This window comes from Manis javanica, chromosome 6 (assembly GCF_040802235.1).
Source record: "Manis javanica isolate MJ-LG chromosome 6, MJ_LKY, whole genome shotgun sequence".
Taxonomy (NCBI): domain Eukaryota; kingdom Metazoa; phylum Chordata; class Mammalia; order Pholidota; family Manidae; genus Manis; species Manis javanica.
The window spans coordinates 108,136,508-108,158,276 of NC_133161.1; the positions used below are offsets into that span (position 1 = coordinate 108,136,508).

Below are 21,769 nucleotides of genomic sequence, written 5' to 3' on the forward strand. Positions count from 1 at the left end.
TAAACTTGTTTTTGAGCCATTTTAGGTTCACAGCCAAACTGAGGGAAATGTAAAGTTCCTGTTATACCCCTGCCCCTGCCCCCAGCTTCCCCCTCAACATCCCGCAGCAGAGGGTGTATTTGTTATGATCAGCACACCCACATGGACACGCCACCAGCACCCAGGGTCCACAGTCTGCACTGGGGTCACTCTTGGTTGCTCGTTCTCTGGCCTTGGACAAATGCATAATGTCATGTACTTACCCCTCTAGGGTTCTCCAGAGTCGGCTCACTACCGTAAAATCCCCCGTGCCCTACGTGCCCACCCCTCCCTGCCCTGTCTCCTGGCAACCTGACCTTTGTACTGTCTCTACAGTGTTGCCTTTTCCAGGATGGCACAGAGTTGGAATTGTATCAGGAGAAGGAGTCGCCTCTCAGGTTGGCTCCTTCACTTAGTGATGGGCACTTGAGGCTCCACCATGCCTATTTGTGACTTGAGAGCTCATTTCTTGTTATTGCTGAATACTATTCCATTGTCTGGATGGACCACAGGGTATTTATCCATCCCCTACTGTAGGACATTGTGGCTGCTTCCAAGTTTTGATAACTATGAATACAGCTGCTGAAACATCTGTGTGCAGGCTTTGTGAGGACAGAAGTCCTTGCTCCTCTGGGTAAACACCAGGGAGCAGGACTGCTGGATCCTATGGTAAGAACATGTTCAGTTTTGCAAGAAACCTCAGCTGCCTTCCAGAGGGGCTGTGCCATCCCACATTCCCAGAAGCAGTGGGTGAGAACCCCTGCTGCTTTTATTTTTGGCTTTAGCTTTACCATGAGAGGCAGTATTTCCTGCCTAAGTCGCATGGCTGGGTGGACTGTCATGAACATGGTGGTGCAGCATCCCCATAGCAGGTGGGTGGAAGGGTGGAAGTGGAGGCCTCAGGCTCTGGTCCTGTGCACTTTCCTTCAGGATACACCTTGGCTGGGAGACAGAAGATGCCACACCCACTGGCTAGAGCCGTGGGCAGTCTTCACAGGAGCAAGGGTGGCTGGGAGGGAGGTGGCCCCAGGGCTCCTCACCCAGCAGAGGCTGCTGGCTACCTGGCTGCCACGCCTCTGTCCTGACCCCACAGCCACACCGGCCATGGCAAGCAGGAAAGTAGTACAAGGATTAACTGGCCCTCTTGCAGGTAGCCCACTCATGTCGCACACAGGAGGGACCTAGGGTGTCGGGTCACACTGCCACCATCCTTCAGTGGCCCACAGAACACAGTTCCTTCACCAGGACAGCTGCAAGCTGAGAGGGATGAAAAACAGCCTGCAGGGGGACGGAGGACATGAGTGTGCACAGGATGGGGAGGTGGTGAGCATGCAGAGGTCAGGAGGGGGGGGAGTGTGTAAAGGTCAGGACGAGGGCAAGTGCAGCTTGGGAGGAGGGTGAGTGTACACAGGATTGGGAGGAGACGAGTGTGCACAGAACAGGGAGGGGGTGTAAAGGTGGGGAGGAGAGCAAGTGTGCAGTTTTGGAGGAGGGGAGCGCTCACACCCTGCAGATTTCTCATGGCAGGGAGTGAGCAGGGAAGCCCAGTTGCACCCAAAGGTGGAGAGGTGTCCACTGTCCTATTTTTTAACAGAAATTTGGAAATGATCACACCACAAAGTAATTGTGTTGGGGATGGGTAGGGCAGTTTACAGGGTGCCTGGCCACAGCAGAAGGCCCCGCCCTAATCTGGAAGTAGGGGGCTCCCTGGGGAAAAGGCAGGTCAGCCAAGGCCCCCACTAGGCCATAACACCAAGAAACTTGGGAATCCCCAGCCAGGTGGGGCGTTGGGCTGGAGGAAGGCTGGGTTAGGAATGTGGACTTTATCCCAAGGCCCTGGGGGGTCACCTGCACCCCCTTTTGAGAAGAGACCCTCATTTTGGTGGTGGGGGTCCCCCTAGTTAAGCCAGCCAGGGCCAGTTTTGGAATTCCAGCTTGGATGGAAAGGTGCGCATGGTCAGGGCCTTTTTGCAGTGAGCCAGTGGGAACGTTGTTCCAGGCACAGGCCTTGTTCTACAGAGCTGGTCTGGGAATGAATCTCTGAGAAAGCCACCCAGAGTCACGCCTCCCCAGTCTAGCTCTCCCTGAGGCCCTCAGTGGCCTTCTGAGTGACCTCCTGAATGGGTCACTTGGAACTTGAGCCATGGCTAATGCCCCCAGACAGGGTTTGAGGAGAGGGCCCCGGAAAGAAAAGCGCTGTGGATAGAGGCTGGGGAGGGCGTCGCTGAGGATGAATAAATGCCAACATTATAGTTAACAAGGACTGAAAACTCCCCACCCCACTTAAGTGAGGTTCAAGGCTGAGCCACATTGACCTCTGTGACGAAGGTCAGGCAGGGTGGCCACAGACAAGGACAGTGGAGGACTGACCTAGGCCCTCACTGCACCTAGCATCTCTGGTCACCACATGCTAACTTAAGAAAATGGATCAAGCAAGTGGCTAATGTGTCCAGACACAAAAGGTAAACATTAAAACTAGAACAAGTAAGAAAAGGCACCACATTCCTGGGTGATTAAACACTTCCCTGACCCCATAGAGACCCCCTCTGCCTGTCCTCTGCCTCTTGCTTCCTCAATGCCTGGGTCTGGGGCCGCCTAGACAGGTGGGCACCGAGGCAGGTGGGTACCCCAGCCAGGAAGGTGGTGAGGCCAGGGGCCAAGGGGGGGGCCTTCCCAGGGGCTGAGGGGCACGGTGCCAGGCAGAACTGCCTCCACGGCGGTCAGGGGCATTCCCTTGCCTGCGGCACTTAGCTCAAGTACGGGGTGGCTCTGGGACCATCTGTGGAAGTCTCCATGAGGCCATGTGGTCCTGGGCTTTTCTGTCAGGGGTTTGACTAGTGTCAGTCTCCTTACTCCCCGCACGTCTGTTCAGAGCTCATTTCTTCTTGGGTTTCAGTGATGTGTGCTCCTGGGAGTTGGTTCACTTGGCCTGGGTCACAGCCCTCCTGGTAGCTTTTGTTGGTTCCAATTTTGTCTCATTTCTCATTTTAGTCTCTCATGTTCCATGTCTTAGTCTTAACACACAGCTTGTTCCTTCTGCTCTTTCAAAGAAATGACTCTTGCTCATTTGACCCCTTACTGCTTTTTTCTCTTCTCTGCTCCCTTTCTTCTGCTGGTTTGAGATTGTGGCCCTTTAACTTCCTTCAGGAGCAGAGCTGGGTTGAGAGCTCTCTAGTGTTTACATCTAGAAATCTACTTCAGGACTGCTTTCACTGCATCTCATGCTTTGGTTTGCTGGGGTTTTTTTTGTCTCTGTCTTGTAATCTCACCCATGCTTTCTTCTTTGCCCCTTTAGCTGTTAAGAGTGGTACTTTCCACGTATTTGCCAACTTTCCAGTTTCCCTTTTGCTATAGAGGTCTAGCTTCATTCCATTGTAGCCAGAGAAGGTACTTTGTATCATTTTGATCTTTTTAATTGAGACTTGTTTTGTGGCCTTGCACGTGACCTGTCCTGGATAGTCCCTGTGAGCTAGAGAAGAATGTGTGTTCCACTGTGTGGGGAGGTGTGCTTTCCACATCTACCAGGTCTAGGCAGCTTTTTGTTCTTTAAGCTCCATGTCTGGTTGACATACGAAGTATAATAATGTGAAAACCCATAAACCCAACAGCCCCTAAGGACCCAACACCTCCCTTTTCCCAAGTGCAATCCTGTGAAAGCCTCACAGGGAGGGCTTGTGGCCACTTCATTGATTCCTGCACTTTCCTTTGTGATCTGCACATGAAAGATCCATCCAACTTCCAGGAAATAGACGTTCAGTGCTGAGTTCATAGAAACGACTTGTGTGTATGAAGCTGTGCCTCCTCTCTGCTGTCCCAGGTGTTGGAGAGGAGCCTGTCGGGGCATCAGGGCTGTGGCTCCTGCCCCACCCATCAGGCCTACCCACCCTTCTGTAAGGGGCATTAATGTGGCTCACAGCCTTTGCTCATCTCCCATTTCTCCACTCCATCCAGGAGCCCTCAGGATGAACAGGCTGATGCACTGATGCCCAGGGAGACCACACCACACCAGGGGCCAGCACCTGTTCCACACCCCCAGGAAGGATGCAGGCTGTGGGTGAGGAAAGCACTCTAGGGGCCTGTCTTCTGGCACAGCCAGCTCATGCCTGCCTGCACTGGGCGTCCAGACCAACCCTGGGGCCTCCCTGCCTGCAATGCCAGGCATATGCTGTCACTCAAGAACAGCTAGAGACATGGGCTGCGGAGAGGATGAGAAGGCCTACCTCCAGAATGTCAACAGACAATTCAGAGCTGCCCAGGGCCTGCCCACACTAGATACTTCCCACCCTCCTGCTGGATGGGAAGGACTCAGAGCCATGAAGAGGAGGCCACCCAGGCAGCCAGCATGCAGAGCACAGGTGTTGCAAGGAAAGGGAGCCCAGAGCTGTCCTCCCCAGCCTCCAGGGGCTGGTGTTAGGCCTTTGGTCCCAGTTCCTCCCAAGCCTCCAGGCCAACAGCTGACTCCCTGCTCCAGGCACACCCATGCAAGGTGACATGGTGGCAGATGTCTTCTGGTCTTGGCAACATTTCACAAATAGCTCTCCAGCTGAAGCCAACTTGGAAAATTCCAGGGACAAGGAAATTTACCACAGGGCAGCAACAGCTGGGTCTTAACTTGAAACAGAGTCCCCACCCAAGTGGGGGGCGCAAGCGGGGCACAGAGGACTCACCAGACACACCAAGAGGGAGTCCTTTAATAGAGATGGGCACATAGGGGGCAGGGCCTGCAGACGCAGCAGCTCCTCCCCAGCCTGGCGTGGCCCCCGGGGGGGACAGGGGAGAGGCGGCTTTGAGAACACTGGGACTGATCCTTCACTTCCATTGAGACAGGAACAGGGTGGAGGGTGGGTGTGAGCCTGCTGAAGAATTTGTAGGTGGAGCCAAAGCTTGCTACCCCTGTCCCTCCTGGCACTGTCTGCACAGGGTAGGGGGAGCGTGGGGAGGTGCAGTGTCTCCACACTATGTACATTGTTGTGCTTTAGAGCTCCTACCCTGCAGCCTCAGCCAGACCTTCAGGTGGGAGAGGAATGCCCACAGCAGGCTGGTGAGCTCAGGCCCTGGGACCGAACAGCCCTGCTACTCGCTGGCTCTGCTGGCCAAGGGGCCATAGAAACAAGCATCAATGCCCGACAAGATGCAGGCTGGATGGACCAGGGCGAGGCCTGGACGTCATGGATGGTGGTGTGCGGACTGGGCAGGGTGGCAGGAGGAGAGGCTGGGCTCAGTGGGGGGGCAGGATGTGGATGGGTGTGGGGCTGGGCATCTCATCACAGCCAGCCGATGGGCAGTCTGCGGGGTAGTAGGTAGGGATGCCGCGGGGCTGCCTCCTGCTTCAGGGCCAGGTGGGCCCAAGGGGCTGGGGTGGTGGGAGAGGACCGGCTGTCAGGTGGGCTGGGCTGCAGGGGCCATGAGGTGGCAGCTGTGGGCCCGCCCTGCTAGCCAGGTGGGGTCTCAGGTACAGATTCAGCTGCTCTCAAACAGAGAGAGCAGGTCGTCGTTGTTACTTGTGGGGAGGCCGGGTGGGCCCAGGTAGGTCAGCAGCTCATCAGGGTTGCCCAGTTCCGGGAGCAGCTGAGGACAAGGCCACCCATCAGCACTCTGCCCTCACTCTGCCCACCCCTGCACAATGGCCTGGAGCCTAAGCCCGTCTCTGGGAGCCTAGTAAAAGTGGCTCTGGGACCAGGAGTCGCTCATGGCAAGTTGTCTAAGGTCAACATGGGACCTGTAGTTCCCGCCCCAGATGGCCAAGCTGCTCTCAGTGCTGCTAGGAAACAAGGCAAATGTGGGGCACGGGCACCTGGTCCCCAGGACTTTCTGCATGAGCTGCTCTGATTTTTTTCGTGTTGAACCTCAATGGGTCCTTTCATCGTGGTTGAGGATGGCCACCTGCCTTTCACACCCTGACCTGGGATAGTACCACCTGAGTCAGACGGGTCAAACCAGACCCTCCAGCAGGTGTCACCAGCTCCACATCAACCTTCGCAAGGACTCTGCAGGTGCCACCACGGTACCCAGGTCCCTAGAGCCCAGCGCTTGGCCACCCTACGACTACTCATCAAGAGCTCATGGTGCCTGATGACACTCCTTTCACCTGGAAGTCACTGAGGGGCCAGAGGTCCCCTCCTGGGAAGCATGTAGACCCTGGGGATGGCAGACGATTGCCCCCAACCCCAGCTCCCATGCGCTCCCCGGTATGGGGCCCCATACTCACATCCAGGGCCGGTTCTGGGGCCTCCCCTGCCCCAGACATGGGGAGCCCCATCACGCCTGTGGTAGCACCAAAGGTCAGCTCGCCAACAGGAGCTGCACTCACTGGGCCCAGGGGCTGCCGGGATGCGGGGGGAGGGTTTGGATGCAGTGGGTGCCCAGGGGGTCCTCCAAGGGCAATGGCATTCAACCCTGGGAGCCCAGGGTTGTGGGCTGGGTCCAGGTGACCTGCTGGCCCCATCTGAAGGAGAGAAGAATCTGATACAAAAGCTCAGGGGCTCCCTGGCAGTGACCCCTCCACCCCTCAGCTCAGACTGACCTGGCCTGGGAGGCAGGGGGATGACTTCTCTGCTGTCAGGACGCTGCTGGGAATGTCGGACTGGTAGGAGGTGGCGGGTGGCCCTGGGGTAAACTCGGGGAGGGTTGGGGTGCTGGGTGTGGCAGGCGAGAAGGGGTCCGGGAAGGCCCCAGGTCCTGGGAAGCTGGAACCTGAGGGGACACAGGTCTTCGTGAAGGCAGAAGGCTGGCTGTGCTGACCCACAGAAACACCTGGCTTTAGCCCAGTGACTACCGGAAGGGCACTTCTTGCCACTGCCAGGCTTGCTGCCAGGGAGCCTTCAGGGGCAGGAGCGGAACCCACATTCCCACACAGGGAGTGGATGCAACCGTCCCTGGAACGGACCAGCAGATAGCCTGTCCCAATGCACTGGGGAGGGTGGGTCCAGATGCACCAGGGGCCCTGCCGCTTGCCCCACGGGTGTGGCTGAGGCCGCACTGCCCTGCCATGTTCCCAGCTGGTCACCCCCTCAGGTAACATTGCAACACCCTCACGGGTGGCAGGCGTGGAGAGGACACTGTGTGCCCGGGCTGGGTGCCCACTCACCATGGCTGGCATGGTTGCCAGGAGTGGTGCCAGGGCCTAGGGCGGCCACCAGCTCTACCACACTGGGCAAAAGCACATGGGCGGGGCTCACGGTGCGACAGCGCTTCAGCACCGGCCCATCCAGCTCCTCCTTGATGGGCACGTCAGGCTTCACGGGCACCAGTTTCCAGCTGCACGTGGGGTCGATAGTGATCTCCTCATGGTCGGAGCTGGATGGGATATGTGGGCTGGTCACCGCGATCCTACCAACCCTCCTGCCTCTGGGACATCTTTGGATGGAGCTTATGCTCCGGTGCTCGGGGGCCCCCAGGCCACCCGGCCACCCAGACACTGCACATTCCCTTGGAGACACGGACTGTGCCGTGGCCTGGAACCGAGCCACTACATGTGTAGAGCAGGGACACCCTATCCAGGGTTGCGCCATGTTGCCTGAATGGCAGGAGGAGACTCACTTCTGAATGTAAATGAGGATGCCCAGCATGTACTGGTCTACCTCCAGGCCTTCCAGCAACGCCGTCTTGCTGTGGAAAACAAAGGAGGCTCAGAGGCCTGGCCCAACCACACCCTGGGCACAGGGGTGTCACTTCCCAGGTTAGCCATTCACATGGGGACCCTGGGGGTAAAGACCATAGAAGACCACCCTGTATAAGGTCTGTGCCCTGCGCTAACCACCCTGTCTGTATTGGGATCCCCACACATGGCTTGGGCATTTCTCAATGCTATTGGAAGGAGGCTCCCAGACAGCCTCTGAGGCAGTGCCACCCTGCTGCCAGCTTGTGCCAGGAGGCCCTCCTCTGACACACTCACTTGCACACGGGGCACCTCCAGGTCCCCCGCTCACAGTTGAGCTGTAGGTACGACTCCAGGTCAAAGCACTGCAGGGAGGAAAGAGACTTGCACACTGTGGCCAGGGGCAGTCTGGCCACACCCTGAGGTCCAGGACGGGCATTCAGGAGCAGATGACTTAAGTACTCACACACATAAGAAGCCACAGGTGCTGGGTCTCCTCCCCAGCACCACCCAGTGGAGCAACCTGGGGTCCCCCATGCAACCCCCGGGACTGGAATGCCCTGTGGCTGAAGCCAGAATCAGGCAGCCATGAAGAAAGGAACCACTTCTAGGACACATAGCCATGGCAGAGAGCAGTGAGATCCACTCATGCACTAAGCAGGGCACACATGTCTCCAAGCCATGACATGGGGACGTGGGGTATGGCCAGGAGAAGCCAGTTCCCTGCACTGGTGATCCTGAGACCACAGTAAAGCGGTCCCTGCGAGGACACGAACGCCTTGCCTAAGGGAAGTGACTAGGGGAGACAGCCACTTGGCCACTGGTCACCTGTCCTGTCACCTGCTGACCAAAGTGCTAAAAGCTCACTTCTGCTAAGTGAAACATTGCAATAGCCACTCACCTGTATGTGGCGACAGTCGTGGCCTCTGGCAGGCAGCTGGATCCTGCGGAAGGTGATGGGGCACTTCAGGGACACCTTGATGGCTGTCTGCTCTACCCCATCCTCTCCGTTGGGCCCAGGGGTGCCAGGAATGGTACCACTGCTGAAGTTCCGCTTGACTGGCATTGGAGGGAACGGACTTGAGAAAAGGGTGGCTAACTGGGACCCGTGGCTGCTGGCCCTACAGCTCCACAGGCATCTGGAGTGGACCATTGCCCCCAAGACGGAGCCCACGACATGGGGACATGCTGAGTGGAGGCTGGCTGGCTGCCCCAGGGCCACTCACTCTTGGTGACACAGTGCTCAGCAGGCAGGAGACGCTTCTTGAGGAGGCCCTGCAGCACCGAGCGGACAGCTGGCCGGTGCACCAGCTGCAGCACGAAGAGGTGGGACTGCAATGGGAGGCAGCTATTGGCATGTGGACAAGGCAGTGCCAGCCCCCACCCCCACCATGTGCAGAGCTCGCTACATGGCCCAGGTGAGTTGTTCCACCGTGTCTCTGCAAAGCACCATGGGCGCACCAACCTCCCCCGCCCACACTGGTCTGAGGGAAGACCTCCCACGTTGCAGGCTGCCAGGGGCTGCACTGGCCCCCATTCCCCTCTGGTGGGTGCTGCCGGTCATGCACGGCCTCCATGTCCCAGCCTTGCAGGGTGCCAGGGGCCTCCCAGGTGAGCCTCCTCCCTAAAGATGTAGGCTGGCTGGGTTTCTGGCTGGCTAACTGGGCCAACGGGAGAGTGGTGAGGGTGTGTGGAGTTGGTTGCTTCCCCAGGTGCCCGTGAGCAGACCACACCAAAACTGCCGGTGGGACAAGTGGAGTGCGCCTTCCCCTCTGCCCAGGGCCGGCCTGTGAGGGCACTCACACAGCAGCAGGCTGTGACGGTGATCTGGATGGTGTTGCGGCCTGGCTGGCACACATGCTTCAGGCACAGCGGCTTGTGGGAGGTCTTGTTGTCGCCACGCTCAATGGTGAGTGGGGTGGCATTGACGCTGACCTGCACCGAGGCGGGCCAGTTGGTGTTCATCTGCCGGTCCTCGTGATGGTAGCACTTGAACTGCAGCTCCAGGTCAGGCCTGCGGGAGGCGGGCACTGCATGTGGGGATGGGCGCCTAAGTGGGGATGGGTGCAGGGGGTGGGCGCTGAGTGCAGGGGGTGGACGCTGAGTGCAGGGCTGGCACCCAGTGCCAGGCAGTAGCCTGCTCACCTCAGCATCAGGGTCTTGTAGACAGAATCACGGAGCTGGAAAGCGTGGTTGCTAACAGCGAGATTGTGTTGCAGGCGAAACGGCTCCAGGACCACCCCATCCCGCACAGGGAAGGTCAGCCGCAGCTCGTCACAGGGGCTGCTGCCTGCAGGCAGGCCGCGTGGTGAGAAGCACCAGGGCAGCTGGCATGGTGGCCTGGGAAGTGGCCTGCCCACCCCACTACAAGGGTGGTGCCAAGGCGAGTGAGGGCCACAGGCCTGGGTTTGGGCGGCCTCTCTCCTGCGGCTCTGGGCCAGCCACCCCCCCAAAGGTAACAGGATTGTGGTGTCCCTCAGCTGAGTCCTGCCTCCATCGCCTGGCTCGGTGCTCCCTAAATCATTACTGGGGAATATGCACCCAACCCAGAAAGAAGGCCTTCTAGTGCCTTCAGAGGTGAGGTCAAGGAGGTTTGAACAGGCCACCTGCCATCACCCTAGTGCTCAAGTTAGGGTTTTCAGACCCCAAGTTCTGCTGTTCATCTCCCCAAAAGCAGGGGTTAACTAGGAGTGGCCTTTGGGGAGCTCAGAGGTCCGCAGCAACCAGACACAACATTTTGTGCACATGGGTATTTTCCAGAGAGAAGACACTGCACTTCGAGTGTATTTGCAAATGCAGTAGGGAACAGAGATGAAGGTGGAGCCCGACCCCAGTCCCCGCCGTCCACTCCTGAGCAGACGGCACTCACCAGGAGGCGCCGGGTGCAAGGAGCCAGTGCTGGGCTTGAACTCGGGCAGGAAGGCAGGCTTGATGTCCTGGCTGCTGGACATGTAGGGGATACTGCCGCTGGGGGTCATGGGCGGTGTGGGGCTCCCCGACACTGGGGAGCTAGCGTAGCCAGGGATGGACCGGGCAGGCTGTGGGGTCAAGCAAAGAGCCACAGTGGGGTGGTGGAATGGGGTCTGTCCTTGGAACCCCCTCTGGGAAGGGTCCGAACAGGAATGGGTGAGGGCAGCCCAGGTCCTGACCCCTACACACCCACCCTGGGAGCCCCCGCCAGAGCGCCCAGTGACTGTACCCCACTCAGGCCAGGCTGGCTGTAGCTGGCAGTCCCATTGAAGTTGGTACCCTGCCCATGGAACTGCTCTGAGGGCTGAAGGAGAGAAGACATGTATCTGGACCCCAGCAGAGGTCGGGGCAGGGCACCCACCGCACACATGGGTGTTGGCTTTTATTCTCTTCTTTGTATGCTTTTTGTGTTTTCTAGTGGTCTACAGGGAGTAGATACCAATTTCAGAATTTAAAGAGTTGCCACCATGTGAAGAAGAGACCCCACTTGCTCAAGGGGCTGAAAAGGGAACAGGTACAAACACCCCCTCCTCTCCTGGCACCTAGGCTCCTCCCCCTCACACAAAGGGACAGGCCTGTCCCCTCACCTGGCTTTTCCAGAGAGGGAATGGGGACCCAAGAAAGGACATTCCATTCCAGTGCCTACTCCCCCAGAGTTTCCACTGACAGGCGTATCTCACAAAGGGCCCTTGAGGAACTGAACCCCACTCTGGGAGTTGCACTGTGCTGATCAGGACTTCTGAGAAGCCCCTAGCTGCCTGGTCACCCTGTGGGCATGCTGGCCCACTCCCCAGCCAGCGCAGACTGCCTCAGGCCCATCTGTGACCCCCAGCATGGGCCCGACACCACTGCAGCAGCCTGGGAGACCGGCCCTACCTTGTAGTTCAGCCCCACAGGGCCGGAGGTAGGCAGGGCTGGGCCCACGCCCTGCTGCATGGGCAGCCTGTGCCCGGAATAGGAGGGGCCGGGGGGCTGCCCTGTGCCAGGTGCATACTGGGTGGTGTTGGGCGCGTACTGGCCTCCTGGAAGGTATTGCTGCCCTGGGTACACCTGGAGGGGGAAAGAGGCAAGTGCACGGGGGAAGGGCGGTGTCGGGGATACTGGTTCCCTGGAGGGACAGCAGCGCCCACCCTGGGAGGCATGGCCAGTTCTCTCACAGACGCCCAGCCTCTTATGGCTCCATATGGTGCTCAAGATGAGGGAGGCCCGGACACTCACCTCATTGGAGTAGGCTCTCTTGACCCCCTGTCGGGGTAGCGGCTGGGCCTGAGGGGGCCCAGGGTACCCCTGCTGGGGCAGGCGCTGCCCCGTGTACAGGGATGCCATGCCTGCAGCCCGGGTGGGGTTCATGCCCATGGGCCCCGTCAGCCCTCCCAGGCCGGCAGGGTTCATGGTGCTTGGGAGACTGGGCCCCCGAGGACTTCCGTGCTGCAGGAACTGGCTGTTAAAAGCCTGCCCGGCCCCCATCTGGGGAGAGAAGAGAAGAGCCATCCAGGCCCCAGCTGTTGCTGTCCTCTTGCCCTCCCACAATCTCCTCTGGCCTCGTCTTCCCCAGCCCAGTGCGTGCTCACGCCAGGCCCTGGCCCCAGCTCCTGATGGCTCCCTGCCTCTCAGATGAGCATGCGCGGCCCACAAGGCGGGAGCTGTTGGGCCTCACCGCTCCGTACTGGCTCAGTTCCTGGCTCTGCTTCTCCTGCAGGGCGGCCACCGTTGCTGTGGCTGTGGCTGTGGCTGTGGCGGCAGCTGCAGCCACAGCTGCAGCTGCTGCTGCCTGAGTGAAGTCCGTGGAAGGCCGTGTGGCATGTGAGGGGAGGCCCAGACCCCCTGGCACCCCCGGGCCACCTGCATACCTGCAAGAGACACGGTTCAGCTCGGCAGCATTTCCCAGACCATCAGCCAGATGCCCCTCGTCAGCTGGGGGCAGCAGGGGCAGACATGGGCATTCAATGACATTACCCTGGGCACCCACTGAGCTAGAATCGTCCCTGCCAGTGGGGAGGCCCTGCTTACCCAGTGGTGAAGCCAGGGCCCCCGGGGTAGCCCCCACGACTGTACACCCCTTGCTGCATGAAGCTCTTGCCAGTGCCACCCTCACCAAATGCCTGCTGTCCAAGGCACTGCGGAGAACTGAGGGCAGGGCTGCTGCCTGCCACGCCGGGCATCATGGAGCTTCCGGGGGGGCTCCCTGTGGGGCCCAGGGGGTTCCCCAAAACCTGTGAGGGAGTGAGAATCACCAAAGGAAACCACACAAATAGCTTGATTCCCACAGCGGCTCTCAAGGCCTGCATGATGAGGGGGTTGGGGCAGAGGATACAGGGAAAGGTGGGCAGCAGCATGGGGCACCGGAGGCCCCATGAAGACAGGAGGAGGGACCCCAGGCCACTTGTGGGGAACTAGAGCCCACGTACATGGGAGGCACAGGAGGCCTGGTTCTGCCTGCCTGAGACACAAGGCGGCTCACCTGGCTCTGTGCCGCGCTGCCCACGCCCCAAACGGTCGTGACCACGGACAGCGATCCTGCGGGCTGAGTGGCACTCTGCTGCCAAGGCACCGCCTCATACGCGAACAGACCATCACTGCATGGGGTGGGGCCGGTCAGAGCTGAAGGCTGGGAGCAGGGCGTCCGGCTCTGCTGCCCCACCCAGGCCTCAGAGGGTGGTAGGAGTCCCCACTCACCCGCGCGATTTCATGGGGTTCATGGGGTTCATGGGCCTTGAAGCAGCCTGGAGTCCAGGTGCACAGGGGGCAGGAGACAGCCCTCAGCAGTGCTCATGAGCAACTCAGCTGCTCTGGCTGCAGGGAGAGGTGGGAGAGGGTACCAGTGGAGATGCGGCCAGGAGACCCTGTACACAGGGCACAGGGCACCCTCACATCAGCCCTACCCACACCGCCCTGGCAAACCTCTGCGCTCTAGAACCCTGAAGGGCTGATACCAATTACTGTCCACACTACTCTTCACATAAAGGCCTGGATGTCCAGAAATGTCAGGACCATATCGCCAGATCACCCCAGAAGGACTCAGAAGGACCCAATCACCAGATCCCCCCAGGACACTGAATCCAGAGCCAGCAGAGGACAGAGGGCCAGCTGGGGGCACCACATGCCAGGGTATGGAGCATGCCCACTCTGGGGAGGGGTACTGGAGGCCAGGGGCTGGCAAGATCAGCTACCCTCCAGCCCGGCCTGGGATTAGGGTGCAGGATGCCTGCTGGAATGAGGTGTGGGGCTGGCAGCTGCCCAGAGGCCTCTCCCCAGGGTGGCAGAAGGGTGGCTTGTGCTCACTCCCACGTGCAGGCCAAGGGGTCTCCTGGGACTGAGGCTGGCACAGGGACCAGGCGAGCAGACCTCACCTGGAGAGACCACAGTGACATCCGCAGAGCCGGACAGGGACATGCTCACAACGGGGAGCCAACAAGGCACAGGGCTGACGGGGACACGACAGCAGCAGACGGCAGACATGTGTGGAACCCTCGCGCCAGTGCTGGGGGCTTTCCCCCATTCAGCAAGAAAAACTCTTCCCACTTGGCTTGAGGCAGGGGCTGGTTGCTCCTCCAGGCTGCCTGTGTCCTCAAACACCCCCCCTAAGCAAGCCCTTTACTGAACGGCCTAGGGTCCTCCCTGGCACCCCCGGGGCCCTACTTCCATGCCCACCTCTGCCTGGCCCAACCACAGAGGCAGGTTGGCTATGGCCCTCCGGGAAGCCTGGGTGGAAAGTCCCATTCTGGAGCTCGCACCTTCACACACAGATGGCTCCCAGGCAGCTAGTCTCTGCTGGTTCAGATCCCTGCATGCAGTCAGAGGGCCTCCTAAGGCCCTGGAGGGTCCAATGCTCTCATTTCTGAGTGGGGACCAGGGCGGCCCAAGGGAGGGAGGGTAATCATCTTGACACTGCAAATGCAGTCCTGGAGGCATGCCAGGGGGTGAATCCCTCACTAGGGCCCCAGAGCAGGTAAGGGGTGCAGTGGGGCCTCCCACGGGTGGCTCTGGACAAAGCTCTGAGTTCAGCAGGTCCCACAGTCCCAGCAGAGCAGGGCCAGATGAAGGAAGGGGAGCGGGGAGGGGCAGGGGGAGGCAGTGCATGCCTGCCCACCTCACACCTGGTCCTGTGCCCCTTCTTGATGCTCTTCCCAGAGGAGTCAGGCCTCAGGTGCTCTCCTTCCTCCCCCAGATCAGGTCTCACCCAGAGTGCAGAGGCCAGCAAAAGCAGGGCCAGTGGTTTTAGAAGGCTCTGGGCACCTGGACCTCTGGGCAGAGGTAGGCCTGGGAGCCAGGATCACCCAGCCAGGCACGGGAAGGCTGGCATCCCCAGTCCCCACAGCCCAACTCCAGGAGAGTGACACTGGGGTGGGAACCTGCCAGCAGGCAATCTCCTCCCCAGACTTGCTGTGTTGGGCCTGGAACCACATGCAGTATGTGCTTAAGATCAGTATGGGCTAATCCAGACCATTGTGTTGGTAGGGGGATACACACACAGGTCAATGGAACAGAACAGAGAACCCAAAACAGACCACACAAATCCACCTAACTGATTTTTGACAAAGGTGCCAAACCAAGCAGTGGAGAAAGAACAGCATTTTCAACACGTGGTGGTGGTGTGGCTGGACACCCAAGGGCAAAAAAAAAGACCTGAACTTGACGTTTTACACAAAAACTACTTCAACATGGGCCATAGATTTAAATGCACAACACAAAACACAGAGGAGGACCCTCCGGATCCAGCCTTGAGGAGAGAGTTCTCAGACCCACAGCAAAAGCACCGCCATCCTATGAGGGCACACTGCAGACCTCTCCCTGGTGGCAGCCCTGGTGGGCAAGCCCAGCTGTGCAAAGGACTATTACCTGGAACATATAAAGACTTCTCAAAATCCAAAAGGGAAAAAGCAATTCAACTAGAAAGTAGGCACAAGTGACGTGTCACAGAAAAGGACACACAGGGGGCAACAAGCCCAGGAAGAGCACTCAGGATCACCGGCCACGGGGAAATGCAGTTCAAACAATACCTATCAGAAAACTAAAATGAAACGGGCGGCACCGCCAAAGGCAGGTGGGGAGGAACAGGGTCTCTCGCACGCTGCTGGCGGGAATGGAAAGTAGTACAGACACTCTGGGAAGGGGTGGAAGCTTCGTGTGAGTCCAGGCGCGCAACTGCTTGCTGCCCTCCTAGTTGAAATGTAAACTCTGCTCACACAGAAGTCTCTGCAGAGTGTTTATAGCAGCTTTGTTACCAAGAGCTGAAGAAGGGAAACTCAGATGCCCTTCAGTGGGAAGAAGTCCACGAACTGTGCTGCACCCAGAGCCTGGAGGCCTGAAAAGGCATGGAAAAAGCCAGTCCCCAAAGGTTACCCAGTACAATTCCCTTTATGTAACATTCTTGAAATGATGGACTTATAGAAACAGAGAGCAGACTAGTGGCTTCCGGGTGGGGAGGAGGCAAGCGGGTGTGAACTTAGGAAGGAAACACCTGGACCTGCTGTTGCCCATATGGGATCCTGGGGTGACGTCACTGCAGCTTTTGGGAGATGTTACCACTGGGCTAAACTGGGTGGGGGACACAAGGGCTCTAGCTATCTTACAACTGCCTGTGAATCTGTAATTCTCTCAAGATGAAACTTCAGTTATAAAACACAACCCTCAGCCCTGTCTCTCCACACAGATGCCCACGCTGTCCTTTCCCACCCAGCAAAGGGCAGGAGAAGCAAGAGAAAGAGGAGCCTACTGCCCAAGGCCATTCAGAACTGCAGCTTCTCCAACTCCAGCACCAGAATCCCTCAGAGAGCTGCCAGAATCACCTGGAGGGCCAGATGGGAACACGGCTGCCCAAACCCACCCCCAGAGTCAGGAGGAAGGCGTGGGTCCTAAGAACTGCATTCTAACTGAGAACACAGTGGGAGAGCCTCAGAGAGCTAGCGGAGGAGGGGGCAGGGCGGGGGCCCCTGTGGAGGCTGCTGGCCTGGGGCCCAGGGCAACCTCCTAGATCACATGAGCCGGGGAATTCCACCTCTGTGGGCTTTCTGCTGTGGACAAGACCACAGACATTTCCAGTTCCCCAAGTTCACTGCACAGGGTGGTGACTTCCTGCTGAGCCCTCAACTAAGTGGTCTCCTACCTGACAAGACCCACACTTGCCCGGTCAAGTGCCATGTGACCCTCTGCTCCTGACAAAAGGAGAGGCGTGCTGTGGGAGCACCCCTCCTTCCACCTCCTGGCCTCAAAGGCAGATGTGGGAAGGAGCCTGGAAGGGTGCAGGGGGCCTGCCAGGGGCTCTCCCTGTACAACCAGAACCCCTCAGCAGAAATGCCCTTAGCACAAGGTTGGTCGAGAAGGCCCCAAGGCTTTCTGGGAGTCAGTTACATCTTCCTCTAGAAAAAGAGCTAGACACTTCCCAGACCCTTCTTTCATAGGAACACCCTGAGCAAGTGCACCTCAGGCTCCAGTGTGCCAACCAAAGGCAGATGTTAATGTGGGTCAACCCTCTTCCACCTCTACTCTGACTCCTGCCTGCTCACCCAGGAGCAGCATGCCCCCATGACAAGACACCCGACCCCAGGAAGGCAGCCTGTTCCAAGGCTGCAGAAGAGCGACCAGCTATCTCCAACGGCAGCAGAGAGCCCACATAGTTCCAGGGACAGGCCCCACCCAGAGGGACACTGGAGTCAAACAGGCTCAGAGAAGAGAGAAATGATGGCTGGAGGAGGACGGGAGGACACACGCAGATGGCTGGAAGTCCTGCCCCTTTACCTGCAAGGCCACAATATTGACGGGGGTATGCAGAGCCCACCCACAATGCCCAGAAACCAGCATTCACGAACAGCCCAGGTGTACGACTTCTCAGAAAATGGCTGAAGGGATTTGCTACTCTACGTCTCAGTTTACAGTATGGGTACATGGTGGCCACCCTAGGACTGAGGAGAGGGAAGGACACGTGGCTCATTATTAGCCCTGGCTTCCCACCTGGGGGACACCAGCCGGTGCTGGAGGTCACTCCACAGGGAGGCATGCAGGCCTAGGAGACCATCCCGGTCATAACGAGTCCGCCCCAGGCACACCCTGCCTGTCCCTCAGGAGACGGGGGACCACTGATCATCACACATTCCTGCTTCCTGATTTCTATTTCTAGCCTGTAACCACGCCGCGGGGCCCAAGTGCCCAAGGTAGTACCCACGGGTGAGGATAAGATCCCCTCTCCTATCCTGCTACCTCACTCAAGCTCCTTCGGGGGAGGCCCTCTGGTTCTAGCATGCCAGGACTTGATGGGCGAGGGTCTCCATCCATCGCATCTACAGATGATCACGTGTTCTGTGTATGTCCCCGCAAATTCTTGAGATAGTACACATGACTTAGAGACATGACCGCGGATGATCTGCACTACGGGGAAGAGGGCATGACGGGGGCGGGGAGAGGGAGCTGGATGGGGGTAAGGAGGATGGAGGCAGGGAGAAGCAGGTGAACGGCGGAAAGGGGAGCGGGGGTAGGGAAGGGGGGCAGGGCAGGCGGGGAGCAGGTGTGGGGAGAGCGAAGGGGGTGCTGGGATGCAGGTCAGGGGCCGAAGCGGGGGATGGGGAAGCGGGGCCGGGGAAAGCTAGAAAGGGACACACAGGGGATAGGACAACCCCCCGCCCGAGCTGCAGTGTGCCCCGTCAGGAGAGGGGTGGGACGGACCTGAGCAGGCCCGGGCCACCCCCGGCTTTTCGCACAGCCCTAGGCGCTCGGCCGGCTTCCGGACAGCACAACAAAGGCCCAGGTGAGGGTCGCGGCGCGTACAGGACGTGGGCCCGGGACCACGTCGCGCGCGGCTGGTGAGGCAGGTGGGCGGCCGGCCGGTCAGCCTTCCGGCCCGAGGCGCTGCAGCGCCAGGCCCGGGCGCCGCACCTGCCGCGCGCGCACCTGCGACCCGCCCCCACCTGCCGGTCGGCGCGCTCACCTCCGTGCGACCCGGCCAGGCCCCTCGCCGCCGCGGCCCTCGGCTCGCGCCTCTTCATGCGCTCAACCTGTCCGGCGCGGCGCCCGCCACCCCGGGGCCGCCGCCTCCCGCGCCATCGCGCTGCCGCCCGCTCCGAGAGCACAATGGAGCCACCGCGCCGCTCATACATATGCATGACGCCGCGCGCCGGCACCGCCCCCAGGCCAGAGCAGTGGAGCCCCGAGCAGGCGGTCGGGAGGGAGGCTGCGGCCTGCGCGGGGCGGCCGGCGGCCGGGGCGGGGCGAGCAGGGGGCCAGGGACGAAGACCTGCGTCCCCGCCTTCGCCACACCCCTCTGCAGCGGTGCCCGTGGGGCCTCCGGCGCTTCCTGCTCGGTCTCCACCAGGACTGGGCCTGGGAGCGGATGGGGGCGGGCTCTGCGGTGGGGGGGCGGGGCCTGCGGCCTTCCGGGTGTTCCCGAGAAGAGTGCCCAGCGCCCATTGTTCGAGTTTTGGCGGTTCCCGTCTCTTGCGCTCAGAGCACGCAGCGAGCCGCGTCTCGGCGGCCGGAAGGCTCTGGCGCGCGCCCACCCATGGGAGCGGCAGCCCGCATGCTGGCGGATGGCTCCAGGAGCACCCGCGCTGCAGATATTCCGATTTCAAGGCGGAGGACACTCCACTATGTGGATGGGCCGCTTTTCCCTTATGCGGTTATCTGTCCTTGGAGCCCCAGTTATTCTGTATTGAGGTACATACACTAAAATGCACGAATCTTAGTACAGCTAGATGCATTTTGACATGTTAACACACTCCTGTCACCATGGCCCAGATCAAGATAACTTTCTTCTTCACCTACTTTCCCCACCACAGAGACAATCAACAGTCTGTTCTCTGGTTCATGAGTCAGTTTTCTTTGTTCATTTGTTTTTTTTTTTAGATCCCACATGTAAGTGAAGCCATGTGGTATTTGTATTTCTCTGACTTAATTCACTTAGCGTAATACCCTCTAGGTCCATCCATGCTCTCACAAATGACAAGATTTCATTCTTTTTTATGACTGAATAATATTCCACGGTGTATATGTACCACCTCTTTATCCATTCATCTATCGATGGACATTTAGGTTGCTTCCGTATCTTGACTATTGTAAATATTGCTGCAGTGAATAAGGGTGCAGATATCTTTTCAGATTAGTGATTTTATTTTCTTAAATTCCCAGCATTGGAATTCCTGGGTCCTATGCTATTTCTAATTTTAGTGTTTTGAGGAGCCTCCATACTGCTTTCCACAGTGGCTGCACCAATTTATATCCCCAACAACAGTGTAGATAAGTTACCTTTCTCCACATCCTCACCTACACTTGTTATTTCTTGTCTTTTGGATAGTAGCCATTCTGACTGGTGCGAGGTGATAACCTCATTGTGACTCTGATTTCCTGTCTCTGATTAGCGATGTGGATGGAGCCTCTTTTCATGTGTCTGGTGTCATCTATATTTCTTCTTTGGAAAAATGTCTATTCAAGTCCTCTGCTGCCCATTTTTAAATCAGATTGTTATTTTTTTCAGTGCTGAGTTGTACAATCAATTTTTATATTGCCGACATTTCTTCCCTTAAGGTGGCCTGAACCCTGTGCTTCTTTTAAGAACCACTGTTCACTGAACAAATATGGTGGCCCTGCTGTGTGCGAGGCGCTGGTCTGGGCTCTAAACACTAGTGTGTTCTCAGTGACCTTGACAGTAAGTCTCCTCTGCTCCAGACAGAGGGGTAACAAAAGGAATGAGATGATTCACCAGGTAGCAATATGTCTAGCAGTGAGAGTTAAGAAGAATAAAGAAGGGGAAGGCTTCTCTGGGACTCTCTTCTGACTTCAGGAGGCAGTGAGTTTGGGGGGTTACAGGCCAGAAGTGGGGCACCAGGTGAGTCCAACAGGCTGCTCTGTCATGTGCCCCAGAAAGATGCTGTTGGAATCCACTCCCTTCCAGGTAGTGTTGTCATGTTTGACCACATGGATTATTAGAAAAGTCCTCCTATTTACTGCCTTCCTAAAACCTATAACTGCATAAAATGAGAACCCTGACTTTGGTATTTGTTGGCTTTTCAAGTATGAGAAATATGGGAAGAAACACCCATTCCTTGACCACTGTCCTCCAGATAGACAAAACTCTTTAAATGTGACACAAATGATCAAGCACAGTGCTCTATATGCAGCCTAGGCATTTTGGGTCTTCTGTGAGTCTACTCTGCTGTAGTTAACATGGCTTAAACCTGAATTTGGTTTCTAACCAGGATGCTCAGTTATTGTGAATGGCTATTAAGCACACATAGTTTTACTTATTTTCGATTTGCAAAGCTAACTTTAAAAACTCTCACTTTATATACAGGTAACACACTCTAATGGTAGAAAATGCAGATAAATTTTCATACTAAATCAGAACCTTCTGCCATCCAAATGTTCAGAGATAATTCCTTAATTTTTTGGTCTATTTTCTCCCAGATGGTTCTCTGCACATATCCTTATGGCTTGGAGATTATAGCACATATGTTATTTTGCATCCTTGTTTTTTCACTCTATTAACATAAACACTTCTTTCTTATAAACATTATCTGTGATCCTCCTAAAATAAATGCTGCAAAGATTTATACACAAAAACATTTGCTGTGGCATTATTTATGATAGTGAAAATTTTAGATAAAATCTATATTCATTCATTCAACAAAATTTTGTTGAGCTTCTACTATTTGCTAGACACTGTTCTTAGTCCTGGAAATACAGGCAGCAAGTAAAACAGACAAAAAAACCTCACTGCTATGGAGGTTCCATCAGTAAGTTCATAGTGTAGACAGCTGTTGAACCCTGCCCCAACTCTTGCCCTGGGCCCAGCCCAGCTTCCACCCCAGACCCCACGTCCAGGCTCTACCCGAGGCTTAGCAAATTGTATTAGTTTTTAAAAATAACTTTTAATTGTTTTTTCATTTTTCACAAAAGTAATGTATATTAATATAAAAAAAATAAGCAAATAAAATACACTGCAATCTCACCTATGAGAAAAAACTATTTGGTGTAGGTCTTCGGTATATGTGGACTCACTGCACAGCAAGGACTCTCTGCCTGTGTCTGTGCACCTGGAGCTGATCAGCACCATCTCGCCTCTTGGGTCACCCTGGGTCCCCACTCTTGCCTCCCCCTGGGGTCCCCTGGAGTCCCCTGCCCCCACATCCCTCAACACTCCAAGCTTTTTCAGGGGCTCCAAATGGCTGCTTCCAGCTGGCCTGACTGGCGCAATAT

General features: G+C 57.4%; 1 protein-coding gene across 12 annotated transcripts; it reads right to left on the reverse strand.

Moving 5' to 3' along the window:
• Positions 1 to 4,610: 4,610 nt before the first annotated feature.
• Positions 4,611 to 18,670, reverse strand: ZMIZ2 (zinc finger MIZ-type containing 2). Of its 12 annotated transcripts, XM_073239188.1 has the most exons (21): positions 18,507 to 18,669; positions 18,245 to 18,378; positions 17,783 to 17,902; positions 13,262 to 13,378; positions 13,047 to 13,161; positions 12,596 to 12,798; positions 12,243 to 12,435; positions 11,804 to 12,052; positions 11,462 to 11,635; positions 10,815 to 10,889; positions 10,485 to 10,653; positions 9,761 to 9,905; positions 9,419 to 9,629; positions 8,842 to 8,947; positions 8,517 to 8,674; positions 7,913 to 7,980; positions 7,558 to 7,626; positions 7,106 to 7,314; positions 6,542 to 6,711; positions 6,227 to 6,463; positions 4,611 to 4,871 (listed from the first exon to the last, which is right to left on the reverse strand). In XM_073239188.1, the coding sequence occupies exons 4-21, from the start codon at positions 13,291 to 13,293 to the stop codon at positions 4,626 to 4,628; spliced, it is 2,829 nt and encodes a 942-aa protein (XP_073095289.1). In that variant the 5' UTR covers positions 13,294 to 13,378; positions 17,783 to 17,902; positions 18,245 to 18,378; positions 18,507 to 18,669; the 3' UTR covers positions 4,611 to 4,625. The 12 variants fall into 12 exon arrangements, with proteins under 12 accessions (XP_073095289.1, XP_073095295.1, XP_073095292.1 ...); XM_073239194.1 differs by lacking the exon at positions 18,245 to 18,378 and having other exon boundaries at positions 6,227 to 6,340; positions 18,507 to 18,670; XM_073239191.1 differs by lacking the exon at positions 18,245 to 18,378 and having other exon boundaries at positions 17,783 to 17,862.
• Positions 18,671 to 21,769: the final 3,099 nt, after the last annotated feature.